General features: G+C 38.0%; 1 protein-coding gene across 11 annotated transcripts in view; it reads left to right on the top strand.

The window, feature by feature from the left end:
* EMSY (EMSY transcriptional repressor, BRCA2 interacting) overlaps window positions 1–13,289 on the top strand; it is a 79,938-nt gene extending 66,649 nt beyond the window's left edge. For 7 of the 11 annotated variants that reach the window (XM_036028786.1, XM_036028784.1, XM_036028783.1 and 4 more), the window contains 6 exons: window positions 1,250–1,405; window positions 2,409–2,450; window positions 4,634–4,785; window positions 6,654–7,217; window positions 8,159–8,659; window positions 11,307–13,289. In XM_036028786.1, the coding sequence (XP_035884679.1) occupies window positions 1,250–1,405; window positions 2,409–2,450; window positions 4,634–4,785; window positions 6,654–7,217; window positions 8,159–8,659; window positions 11,307–11,501 (1,610 nt within the window). In that variant the 3' untranslated portion in view covers window positions 11,502–13,289. The remainder of the gene's footprint in view (window positions 1–1,249; window positions 1,406–2,408; window positions 2,451–4,633; window positions 4,786–6,653; window positions 7,218–8,158; window positions 8,660–11,306) is intronic. The other 4 variants (XM_028517337.2, XM_036028787.1, XM_028517336.2 and 1 more) reach the window with 2 other exon arrangements.
* Window positions 13,290–13,777: the final 488 nt, after the last annotated feature.

Genomic DNA, 13,777 nt, shown 5'->3' with positions numbered 1-13,777 from the left:
ACCACTTGAGCTTTCATGCAAAGCTCTCCTTATTTAAAAAGATCTTATCAGTATTTCTAGTTACTTAATATCTTCAATGAACTCTAGGCAAAACCTGTGTTATAAATACTGACTTTTCTATTATAATAGGTCAGAGACTATCAGAGTATTTAAGTGACCTTAACAATGATCTTATCCAACCCTTTCATTTTATACAGAAGTAAACTGATATCTAGAGAGGTTACCCAATTGGTTAGTGGCAGAGTAAGACTCCATGTCTTGATTTCTAGTTCAGTGTCCTACTTGTGGGGTGACTCTTGTATTCTTTTGGTTTTGTTTTTGCTTTCTTTGTTTAAATGATTATTTTGATTTTGTCACATTATATGCTTTGTTGGAATAATCTGAGTGATCAGTCAGTGGACTTAATTACTGGTTACTACTGTTTGGTATAACAGCCACTCTACACTACCCAAAGAATACTAGCATTTAATGTAAGTCTTTGGTTAACATTTCTATATATTGATGTTATTTTTGGCCTTAGTCATTTCCTCAGCTCCATGTTTTTAACATACTCGGCCATTTCCATTAATGCCTTATAGAGAGGGTAGAAACTGAATGAATAGATTTTGTAGAAAAAGTGATGAAGATAGAAAAGTAAGTCTATCCACAGAAACTATATCCTGGTGCCAGACTATTCCATAAGACATTTTCCTGCAGGTCATTTGACCTACAGAAAGGTCATTTTTTCCTAACATTGAACATTTTTATTCTTTAAGAGTCATTGAAAACATTGTAACATTTTTTTTAGAGATTATCTCAAATTTTTAATAGATCAAATTAAACTGATCACTGTGTTGCACTATTCTGGGTAGGTGTGCCTCAGAGGAAATTGTGCTTTATACTGCTTATTCACCCTTTATTTTCAGGTTGGTGAATTCAAGGATACCAGGGACTACCTTGAAGAAGAGTAAAGGAAATACTCTAAGAATGTGTACAAGGGAAACAGAACCAGCTGTCTGGCCTAGTGATGGCAGGGGGGAGTTTCATTCTGATTGCATATGTGTCCTCTGCTAGGCTCTGGGTACGATTGCAGAGGCTGTGGATTCTCTAGCCCTGCAGAGCAGTCTGCTTTGTTCTTTTCAACTCACTGTCTCCTTAGTTGCCACCAGAGTAGCACCCCAGAGGTCTGGTTCGATAGTCCCATGGACAACTCTGGTTTTTGATACTTGTTTGTAATAAAAGTTAACTTTCCCCTGACTTTTTTATGCAGTAAAGGAAAAATTGGAATCTAAACCAAGACAACCCACTATTGACCTGAGTCAAATGGCAGTGCCCATTCAGATGACCCAGGAAAAGAGACATTCTCCTGAGAGTCCATCAATTGCTGTGGTAGAGTCAGAACTAGTTGCTGAATACATCACTACTGGTAGGTGTCCTCTTAAAAAGTTGTATTAAGGTAGGAGAACTACCTCTCTGGATTTCATGGGATAGTTAATTCGGGGGAGAATATATCTTTTGCAGTTTGCTCTAAGAACACATTCACTTTGTCCTTGGCATTTACTCTTTTACGACTGGGGGAAAAATCAGCAGGTTGTTATGGAGTTTGACAGTTTGCAAGTAATATAAAACTGCAGCTTGGCCCTGAATGATATCTGTGGATGGTAGGGCAACATTTGTAGACAGAGGATAAACTCTTTCTTATGTAAGAATAAACATTTTTAGGCATCCAAATTTTTTAAATTGGGGGGAGGGGAGGTGGATCATGGGAAAAAGAAAATCCAACCATTTTTTTCATGTAAAGGAAAAATGTGGAAAATTTCAAATTCTTATAAATACTTAGGAGTTCTGGTGGAAAGTGGATTAGGTATTTGTTTAAAATATAGTCTGGCAGAAAAATACTAATGAGATTTTTGGATGGCATATATACAGAATGGTGCAGGAAGGATAATAGATTCATTTTCTTATTCTGGTGAGACCACACCTGGAATACTACTTGCTGTTTTGGACACTTCATTACCTCAAGATTTGAAATAGTTGAGAGAGTAGTAATGTGAATAATTAGGGGGTAGGAGAGAGGGCTTATGAGGCACTATTTAAAGAATACTTGTCTTAAGTGTTCTTTAGCAATAATTAAAAGAGAACATAAGATTACAAATAGTTGAAGGATGTAAATACCAAAGCAGAAAAGGAATTATTTGGCATCATTTTAGGAGATATTAAGACCAATTGGTTAAAATTGCCAAATAGGGAAATCCATTTAAAGATTATGGAAAGCCACCTAGCATCTTTCTTTAGAGATATTTAGCAGAAAGTGAAATGAAACAGAGGGCAGTATGTTAGTAAAATCAGTATTGACCTCTGGGGATAGACTAGATTATCATAAATAGATGAAAAGACCTATGATTTCTTCCCATACTTATCCTTTTCAGAACGCACTGATGAGGGGACAGAGGTTGCTTTTCCCCTTCTCGGTAAGTGGCGTGCATCCATTTGTAGTTTAACCAAAGGTGAAAGATGATGGGGGAAACCACCTAAATGGATGTGCTCTACTCTGGTCTCTTGGAGGAAAGGGAAGCTTCAGTCAATGAAAGAAAGGAAGAGAAATTTTCTTTCTTTCTCAGAAATGAGCAGTTTGACATTGGAAAAAGAAGAGTTTTTTTAAGAAATAAGTGACTATTTACTGTATTTATTTGGCACAGTTAAGGTCACTTCAGTTGTTTTCCAAATGTTCACTGTGACCTCCTCCCATACTCTCCTCCCATCATATCCTCAGTCACAGGAGCATTTTCTTTGACTTCAAAGCCAGCTTAGTGGGCCTAGCCTCTTGTATTACCCTGCAGTGGTGTTAGTTTTGTCTTAACTCCCCTGTGCTCTGGGGAAGAATTCACAGTATCTTGAATAAAGATTATTTTTAAATGGTTTTAGTCAGCCTTCTATTAAATCCATTTCATTTCTTAATAAAATTAATGTAATAATTATAAAGATTATATGGATAGCAGAAATGTTTCATATAATCTGATAATTTCATCAGAAATTGTCTTTACTTTTCAAATGTCATTCATTTCTGATGATGCTTTCATCAGTAAAAACTACATTAATTTGCTTAATTTTAATATTAGTATGATTTATTTTTTTATTCAGTTATATTGTAAATGATTTTGGTAGTTGTTTTGATATGAACCCTAACTCCTTTTTTTCCAGTTTGGTTGAGCACATGAGCACATATGGAAGATTTATGAATTCATATAGTTTAAAATATACATATAAAACAAACTGATACTGCAGTGCATTTATAAAAGAAGAGTAGTGGTGCTGCCTATAATCTCTTACATTAGATGGAGGCATATGTACAAGTATACCAGTAATTCATTTGTGAATATAGGTAGAATGTGTTATAGAAAGAAATAAAGCTTGTTTCTATTTCACTGGATAGTTTTAAAGTCCTGTACTTAATGACATATAAATGTCACTTTTACATTGACTTCTGTGGTGATCATCTTACCCTTGGACACCCCACTAATGACTTTTCTAAGTATGGAACCACTACTACTTGAAATTGTAGGTCAAAATATGTGAGCATGAGCATTAGAATCATGGATTATTGAGAGAGTTTTGATACTCTCAAAATCCTTAGCTACTTTTCTAGATATTCTTTCTCAATAAACATAATCATTTTTAAAGCTCTGTAGAATAAGAAGTGGTAAATGTATATACTGCTTAAAGCATTAAAATTATGATCAATTGGCATCAATATAGATGAATATTTTTCATCTGTACTTTACTCAGTGGGACCTTTGTAGCAAGAGAATATTATTTCAATCTATACTCTTATCCATTTGTGCCAGATGAGCTAAATTTGAGAAGATGAAAGAACACTAATTTTTCTATTATTTTAAAAAATTTATATTTTAGTACTTAATAATTTAGGGACTGTTTTCAATCCATTACTTCCTTTGGGCCTCTTCTGGGTAGAAACAAATTTTTATTATCCTTTAAAAAATAAAACTGTAAGTTATAGAGTTAAATAGAGTTTAAGTGACCTCTTCAAATTCACACAGCTGGTTGGTGGCAGAATCCAGAATCCAGGCGTGACTCCTGGTCCAGCTCTCTTTCTGCAGTGTCAACTTGACCTCTGACATCTTTAGGAGTTGTATGGAATGAAACAGTGTCACTTCATATAAAGGAGTGGATGTTTCTGGTTTTTGTTACATTTGGAACTGGGATAAAGAGAGTAATTTGTATTGTCTTACTATCCTTAAATTTACCTGGCATCTATTACAGAAACAAGTTACTGTTTTTTTACCTTAGTGGAATAAAGGACATTGGAGAAGTGAGTACAACTCATAGGAGGTGTAACTCTAAGGGATTTGTTCCTCCTTTATGATAGTATTTTTCACCATGCTTCCACATACATTTTTCATATCATCCTTATAATAGCTCTGTTATTCCCATTTTACAGATGAGGATAGAATCTCGTAGAAGTGACTTTCTCAGAATCACATAGCTCATAGATGGGCAGACTCTGGTCTTCTGCCTCCTAGTTCACAGTATCACACTTTGTGATGCAGTATCACAGACGTTTGTTTAAAACGGCTACTGGTTACAGATGCTGTAGTGGTTTCTGGAGAAATATCATCACCTCCTCTATTTTCAGTCAGTCATCGCTCCCAGCCTCAACAGCCCTCCCAGCCCCAGCGGACGCTGCTCCAGCATGTGGCTCAGTCACAGACTGCAACTCAGACTTCAGTGGTGGTGAAGTCCATCCCAGCCTCTTCCCCAGGAGCTATCACCCACATTATGCAGCAGGTTGTATCTTCACTTTTTCTTCCTACCTTCTGTAATTTTAGTTTGCTTGAAATGAGGTTCAGTTTCTTCCCCTGTTGTAAAAGGAGAAATAACTGAATCAGAGTGTTTGTATTTTTCTTTCCTCTCTGAGGAGTGAATAGAGGAAATGAATGGAGAGTCTTAACAGAAAATAATTAAGAAATAGTATTCTTGGATTTTCTGTGAACCCTTACTGTTTCAAAAGGGTGGGGCTATCTAGATGACTCTATAGCATCAGAATTGGTCACTGCTTCTAAGAATTTTATTGTTATGCAAGAATTTATCACTGAGGTAAGATTTTCAAATGAAATAGAGGTTGCTTGTTTTGCTGTTTGTTGCTTTTTTGTTTGTTTTACTTTTTGCTTTTATAATGAATCCTCATGGGAACATACAAATAAGTAGGTAAATAAATATTTGACTTATTTTACTATATGTGACCAATTAAGAAGGAAAAGACTCAACAGTAAGGAGAATGAATGAATTAAAACAGAAAATCTGGTACCAGGGATGCAGAAAAAGAAAACACATTGATAAGTTGATTTTGTGTCAGATACTGTGCTTTGAGCTTTAAATACATTAACTTATTTAATTCTCACTATTATCCTATAAGGTGGGTGTATTGTCCCTCTTACAAATGAGGAAACTCATGCTCACAGAAGTTAAATAATCTATCCTAGGTGGCAGAGTCAGGATTTAAACCCCAAGCAGCTTGCCTTTATTTTAAAGTAATGTCATAGATATCAGATATTCCCATGACTTATTAGTATTCACATAAAACACCATCACTCGACTGGTAACAGTTGACCCTAGTGGTAGGCAGTGAAGAGATTGTTGAATTAAAAACCTATGTGTGTAAATTCATTATGAGATAGGGGAGGGGCTTCGATTTAATCCCAAAGCCTTAAAGTTTAGAGTGGAGGTGTAGCAAGAAGGATGAAGTTGGGCTGGATCGTGTGACACTGAGGGAAACCAGATGGCCAGAGGTTTTGCTGGGTGTCCGATCTCAGCCTGGAGTCTGGCCCTTACCTGGCCAGTCCTGACGTTGACTTTTCTCAAGACAGCCAGAGAAGTCAGGCAGGCTGGTCCTGTTACTGAAGATCAAGATCTCCTCCTAACGCTATTATAACCAACACCAGACAATCTCCCTTTCCACTGACAGGAGTATTCTTGTCCCCTCCCCACCCTTTTTCCCTGCTGGGAGCCAGATCTCTGGGAAACTATTGCCTCATGAGCCTGGACTCTGAGCAAAGGGGCAAGGAGGGGTAGTGCAGAAGTTTTTTTCCTAGACTTTTGTGAAGTCTGGTAAACCATCTCCACTCTCACCAGAGAGGCCCTCTGTGGGGACTAGGATAAACAGGTTCCTCAGACAATAATTCTTACCTTCTGGACAGCATTGGAAATGCACATGGCCAAAGTGGGCTTCTCTGAACCTTGGCTTTTCTCCGGATGCTTTTTCCTGGGTTGTTGCACCTTCTTTGGATGGTTAACATTGATGACCAGGCTGAAGAGCTGTTTCTTTAGCCAGGGAACCTTTCTTTCTCTTCATGTGTTGCCCTGTGCTTGCAGAGCAGCCTTATTCTTCTTGCCTGTAAGTTCTGGTCCCTCTTGAACTTTTCTTAGTGAGTAGACCAGTTTTTACAGTACTTAACACCTGAGAATTGAAATTATAAGAGTCTCAATGTGAAGTCCCCTTTAGATTTGGGAACCTTAAGGTTTCTTGGTCTTTTTAGGCTCTTTCCTCTGAAAATTTTTGCATGAGTCTTATAACCAAGTCTTTTCCAATTTGACGAAAATGTAGCAATGTAGGTGTTTTCCTTATTTCATTCTTACTTTGTGCCTTTTTTACTTAGGCATTAAGCAGTCACACTGCTTTTACCAAACACAGCGAGGAACTTGGAACTGAGGAGGGCGAGGTTGAAGAGATGGACACTTTAGACCCTCAGACAGGTCTGTTTTACCGATCTGCCCTGACTCAGTCACAGTCCGCTAAACAGCAGAAACTTAGCCAGCCTCAGCTGGAACAGACTCAGCTGCAAGTGAAAACTCTGCAGTGCTTCCAGACTAAACAGAAGCAGACCATCCACCTGCAGGCAGACCAGCTCCAGCACAAACTCCCGCAAATGCCCCAGCTTTCCATCAGACATCAAAAACTCACCCCTCTCCAGCAAGAACAAGCACAGCCCAAGCCAGATGTACAGCACACACAGCATCCTATCGTGGCCAAAGACAGGCAGCTTCCTACCTTAATGGCACAGCCCCCGCAAACTGTAGTACAGGTGCTTGCAGTGAAAACCACACAGCAGCTCCCTAAACTGCAGCAGGCTCCGAACCAACCAAAAATCTACGTGCAACCCCAAACCCCCCAGAGCCAAATGGCGCTCCCAGCCTCGTCAGAGAAACAGCCGACAAGCCAGGTAACGGAATATTGATAGCATGCAAAGTTAAACTTCTCTGTACACGGAAAAAATGAGACCATCACGACCTTAACGTGATTAGCGGTGCTTTCTCCTGGCAAGAGGAAACTCGAAAGCCTCATTACACTGGTGTTAGTTTACCCCATCAGGAGGTTGGCATTAGGGAAGAAATGTACACCTTAGTATAGGAAGGGGGAAAATATCACTCAGAACTTGATTTTCCAGGCATTTTTTAAATGAAGTCACTTCAGCATTGACCAACAGTGCATAGAAGTGATATCCCTAAATTATTTTTATTCTTTCTGTATAAAATATTTATTTCCATGCCTGTAAACTTCTATTTCTGTGACATTAATGCTAACTGTAGCCTTTTAAGGAGCTTCATTGAACATCTTCCTTCGTAGTTTACATCATCACCATCTAGTTAATAAATTATCTTCTAGATTGCAGAGGAATTATCTGTGGATATTTGAAAGGAAAACTATATTCGGGAAAGTCAGTGGCTTTGGAGTGACGTGTGTATGTGTAAATTATAAATATATATATAGAATATGTTTGTGTAAATGTATTTTGAAGCAACATTTTTAAAACCCTTTTTATTTTAAAAAGCCGAAGATTATATGAAATAATTTGAGATAGGTTGAAGGTATACTGTAGGAATGTAAATCCCAAAGGAAAACAAGGCTGCTGTGACTTTTTTTCCTTTATTGCTACGAACCTTGGCTGGCTGAACAAAGGTTCTTTCAACCCCTCCTCTTCCCCTAGATTCCTTAAAAGTAACCAGTTACTTTCCTACTCAGCCCTCTTGTCAAAACACCAAGCTTCACAATGTCTTCCTAGTATACCGCACGAATGTTTCTTTTGCCATATTGTCTGGGGTGTTTGATAGGTTTTCTCAAAGAGATGTAGCTGTAACACACACAACCCCAATTTGTTTTCAGGTGGAGCAGCCAATTATAACCCAAGGATCCTCTGTTACAAAGATAACTTTTGAGGGGCGCCAGCCACCCACAGTTACAAAGATAACTGGTGGCAGTTCTGTGCCTAAGCTGACATCACCAGTTACAAGCATATCTCCCATTCAGGCCTCTGAGAAGACAGCAGTGTCAGACATTTTGAAAATGTCTTTGATGGAAGCTCAGATTGATACAAATGTAGAGCATATGGTAGTGGATCCCCCAAAGAAGGCTCTTGCCACTAGTATGCTCACTGGTGAAGCAGGATCATTATCCTCCACCCACGTGGTAGTGACAGGGATGGCGAATTGCACTCCCCAGCAACAGAAATGTAGAGAGTCCTGTTCAAGTCCATCTGCTGTTGGTCCTCCCCTAACATCAAGAAAAATCGATGCACCAGGAGTGCCTGCGACAGGCCAGTTCATGCGTATTCAAAATGTAGGCCAAAAGAAAGCTGAAGAGAGCCCAGCAGAAATTATCATCCAGGTAAGAATTAGAGCTCTTGAGAACTCCTGAATGTGAGAACTCTCTGGCGTCTTGGCGGGTGGCGGTGGGTTGGGGGTGGCGGGTTTGGTGTGTTAGGGGTTGTCACAGGAGGAGTCAGGCCAAGATGGGAAAAAGACGGATTATCTGGATATACAATGTTTGACAAATTTGGTTTAATACGATTTCGATGTACAATTTTATATTTATTTTTTGGAAGTGAGTCCTAGAAAATTGATGGACATTGTCACAAGGCAACCCATATGTCAGCTGGGTTTATAAAAGCAAGCCACCTCTGAAGACTGGCAACTTCCTGGGGTCAGTTTTGGGCTCCCTAATTTTTGCTCAAACACTCTTGGGAGATAATTGCATTGTACTTCTATTTCAAGTACATTTCAGGGACCCTTTCCTTGGAAAAACACAGTTCTTGATTTTGGTCCAAATTCATGGTTTTCGGGACAATAAACCTTAATTAACTGACATGTCTGGAGAAACATGTTGTAAGAGAATTTTCTAAGTAATTTAATTTTATAACTTGGGATTAATCATAAAGCTTTGCTTTTTGTTTTAATCATTGTTATTGAAAAATTTTGTTATGGTTACTGTTCTGCCTTGGTAAGTACAGGCCAGTGAATATGTCTTATATTCCCTTCATTCTAAACTCATCTTCCATCGTGCATAACAGATCAAGACTGGAGAGCTACTTAGTTCAGACTGGCCCTGAGGAACTGTGTTTCATTGCCCTCTCCCCTTGCAGGGTACCATGCTGTATTCTTGACAGTTGTCATTTTTTGATAAGCTGACAGATGTCTTAAAAGGGATCAGAGCAGCACATTTTAGCTAATTGAGAACATTTGGATTTATGAAATGGAGATAGTCTAGGACTTACCATAGACTCAAACTTGGAAATTTCTATGGTAAACTTATCCTTTTCCATGATGCCAAGCTATGAGAGAGTGCAAATTAACTAATATTAATCCAAATATGATATAATTAAATATGGGGGAAATGCTTAAAGGCACATAGAACTGTTGAATTATTCAAGTAATTTGGTTTTCCCTATTAAAACAAACGCTAGTGAATTAAATAATCTTTGACAAAGGGATTTTTTTTCCTCTAAAGAGAGAGTACAGTGAAAAAGAATGGTGTCCTGGCTTTACCATTGACTGTGACTTTGGGCAAAGCTACTTAACCTCATTGAGCCTTAGTCTCCTCATCAGTAAAACGGGGAATAAGGTACGCCTACTTTATGTGATGGATGTACGGATTACATACAATTGAAATGAAGCACCTAGCACAGTACCTGGCTCATAGTGATTGCCCAACAGATGGTAACTTGTTTTATTTGTTTTGTGTATCAAGGATAATAACTAATTAATAGTTTCTCTACAGAATAGTCAGCTAACTTTTAGCATGTATCATGTATTAGATTGCGATATCAGAGGCAAGGAATCAAACTTTTAGAGTCAGAAGTAACTAGATTTGAATCTCACCTGTACTCCTTACCGAGATTTGGGTCTTGAGCAATAGCTAACCTCTGTGCCTCAGTTTCATTATCTGTGAAATGGAAACAGTAGCATTCACATTGTCAGCACAGGGTTGTTTTGAGAGTTTGGTGAGAAGACGTATATAAAGCATCTGGTTAAGTGTCTGATGCCAGACACTTGTTATAATATATAGCCCTTGTTATAATCATCATTAATACATTGTGAGAACATTTTCAGATCATATTAGTAATACTTAGCTTAGACCTGAAGTATTGATTTTACTGATTCGGTAAAATGCCTATGGGGGAGAGTGAAAAAAGTCTGCAGAAGTGCTTTGGTATTAAATGCTTTGAATGAAAAGCATGTCCTTTTAGACAGCAGTAATGTGTATTTCATTCATTTGTTCACTCATTCCACATGTATTATTTAACCTTTTATGTTCCAGGCACTGTGCTAGGTACTGGGAATAAAATAATGAACAAGATGAATCTACTGTCCTGAAGGAGTCTATATTGTGGAATTCATAGTATTTTAGAACTGCAAGGGTCTTTAGAGCATATTTTCTCCAACTGTCTCATTTTACACAAGATCAAACTAAAGCTCGAGGAAGTGAAGTGACTTTTTCAGAGGTCCACAAGTAGAGCCAGAGCTGAATGAAAATCCTGGTCTCCTGACTCTGAGACTTTTCCCACAATGATTAGCTATATGAAACGAGAACAGACACACAAAAAAATCTGACTGTATTTACATTTAAAATGTGCTTAATGATCAAATTAAAGTGGCCTTCAAAGTTCTTCTCTAATTAGGCACAGATTTCAGCCTCCTATATTGGAAGAGGAGCCATCAGGACTAGTCACACTGCTTTGAGTTTTCTAGGACTTAGCTTTGAATCTTGACATTAACCCTGGCCAGCTGTGAGACCTCGATTAAGTCACTGAACCTCTTGGTTTCCTCATTTGCAAAATGGGAGTAATGTTGTCCTGACAGTGTTGTTATGGGAATTTAGTAGAGTATCATAGGTAAAAGGCCCTAGCACAGTGCCTAGTCTGTAGTAGTTGCCTAATAAATGTCAGATCCCTTTTCCTTCTTTAGTGTTGCAAAAATCCTTCTGTTACCTTTTTTTACCATAAAGCTTCTTTTCTCTCCTGTGTCTTCTCTTCCAGGCCATTCCCCAGTATGCTATTCCTTGTCACTCCAGCTCCAATGTAGTAGTAGAGCCCAGTGGGCTCCTTGAGCTGAACAACTTCACCAGTCAGCAGTTGGATGACGATGAAACAGCAATGGAGCAGGACATAGACAGTAGCACAGAGGATGGAACTGAGCCCAGCCCCTCTCAGAGTTCTGCTGAACGGTCCTAGTGTTTTGGACACAGGAGTGCACTTTAAAGCCTACTTGGTTACCAAGTGTCCAGGGAAGCCCTTCTATTTTGATGTCTAAAGAGAGCACTTTGCCCATGCTTAGGCTGTAGATAGACCCTACAGCAGCAGTGTTTCAGCAAGAATTGCTGCAGGAGCAGCATTTTAAAACAAGATAAAACTCACAGGGGAATGAATGTACTTTTTAAAAAAGAAGAAGGAAAAAGAAAAGGAAAGAATGCACATCTACAGTGGCATAAGACCTGGTGTCCTTCCTCTCTTGGACCACGGCTGGTGAAAGAGTTCACCTTGCAGTGCGAAGACTTCTGTGAATGTTCCTCAACTGGTTTCTGCTGAGCAAAACACCATCAAAAAAGGAAAATGTGAATAGTTTGTACTTTGAAACAGTGTTTCAGGAACAGGGTTTTTTTTTTTAATCTTATGTTTGCAAATCCTTGGATTTGCAAAAGTGTTAAATTGGTTAACATTTTACATTTGCTCAGATCATAGTTTATAAAATAACTAGAAAAATACTGGCATTAAAGAATCCTTGCTGGATGGTGAAAATCAGATCCCTAACCGGTGGGAACTGCTTTTTTGGGTGGCTTGTACATTCTCACCAATTGTATGCTAATTTATTGTGTTGTTGTTCCTTTGTGCTCTAGTCTGGCACACTTGCCTTCTATTTATTTAAATGTAAACATTTCAAAGCAGACTATATTTCTTGTGACAAATTTCCTGTAAACCAGGATTGCCTACCTTTTCACCTCCCCACTTCCCACTGTAAGAAAACTTAACGAGAAAACTGTTTTATTGTGAAGCAGAGGAAAAAAACATTTTCTGTCCCAAAGGAAATGTTCACTTACATTCAGGAAAACAAATTATTCATATGATGCTATCTTTACATTGAAATTGCACATTCATGTTGGACTGAGAGTTTGAAAATCTTTTACATACTTTTGTTTAACGCCCTTTGAAATGTATAAAAAGTTCATTTATAGTTCCGAATGTAATGTTTTTAAGCATTCTGCCTTTTTAGGACGCAGTGTGTTGAGTAGTATGTTTGGGTCTCATGATCACTGTCCATCACAGTAGAGTGAGGGGTCAGAGGGCGGGAGGGTAAGAGGCAGTTCTGACAAGTTGTGGCAAAGGAAACTATACTTTTCATTTTTTAAAAAAATGTAAATAGAAAAGTTTTTAACGGTTTTATATAGATTTCACTATAAATAAGCGTTTTAAGACTGACAAATGTTGAACTGTACATACATATATCAGCATAACTGCCCAATTTTTTTGGTGCTGAAGTACTGTAAGTAGAATTCATCAACAGTCTCCTGACTTTTGCATCTATATCTGGAAAGAAAAACTGATACTGTAGTTAATAAATTCCCACTAGAGTGACACTGAAGATTTAAACACAAGCATTCATAAGATGCACTAATCTCTGGTAGTTGTCATTATTTCTGTTAGGTGATAATGACTTACCCATAGATGGAGCTGTTGGATATTATTTTATTGTACAAATTCATGTTTAAAAAGACTTTGTGACTGTTTATAGTTAAGTAATTTTTTAACCTCTTGGGTCATACACTTTGAAAATCTAATTACACTATGAACTCTCTCACCAAAAAGATACACATGCCAATATACATGTTAGGTTTTGCATACAATTTTAGGGGTTCATGGGCCCCTCAGCCTATCCTGTATTCCAGGTTAAGCCCTCTGTTATGGTCAATCCATTACTTACAGATGTAAGTTTTTATAAAATAAAATATCTTAAATATCTGTGAATCAGGTAATATGAGCGAACTTGAATAAAATTTTACGTTCTACTTCTGTATATTTTGGCAGCATAGCATACCCATGTCCCTTTTAGAATAGCGCTTTAATATGTTTCAGCAACCAGAATGGCAAATGAAACTTTCATAGTCTACATTTTAAAAAATTAGTGTATATATTAACAAATTATCAAATGAGGGATTTAATTTTTTTCTTTTAAAGGTATTAATTTCAAGGACAGCATGAACTCTTTTATTCAACAAATACTAATTAAGCATCTCATATGTTCCAGGTACTATTCTAAGCACCAGGGATACTATAGTGAATAAACAAAATTCTGCCCCTACGGAGTTCACAACAGGACGTCCTGCCGATGACATGGATGTGAGGGCTAAAGAACGGAGGAAACAAGAGGGCCTCTCAGGTCTCTTGATGAAGCAGATGGTGATACCGTATAGCTTGTTGGCCATTGGCCATTCATACCGCTTTGGAGAAATGTC

This window comes from Phyllostomus discolor, chromosome 6, assembly GCF_004126475.2.
Source record: "Phyllostomus discolor isolate MPI-MPIP mPhyDis1 chromosome 6, mPhyDis1.pri.v3, whole genome shotgun sequence".
Taxonomy (NCBI): domain Eukaryota; kingdom Metazoa; phylum Chordata; class Mammalia; order Chiroptera; family Phyllostomidae; genus Phyllostomus; species Phyllostomus discolor.
This window is presented reverse-complemented; position numbering and strand designations above follow the sequence as displayed.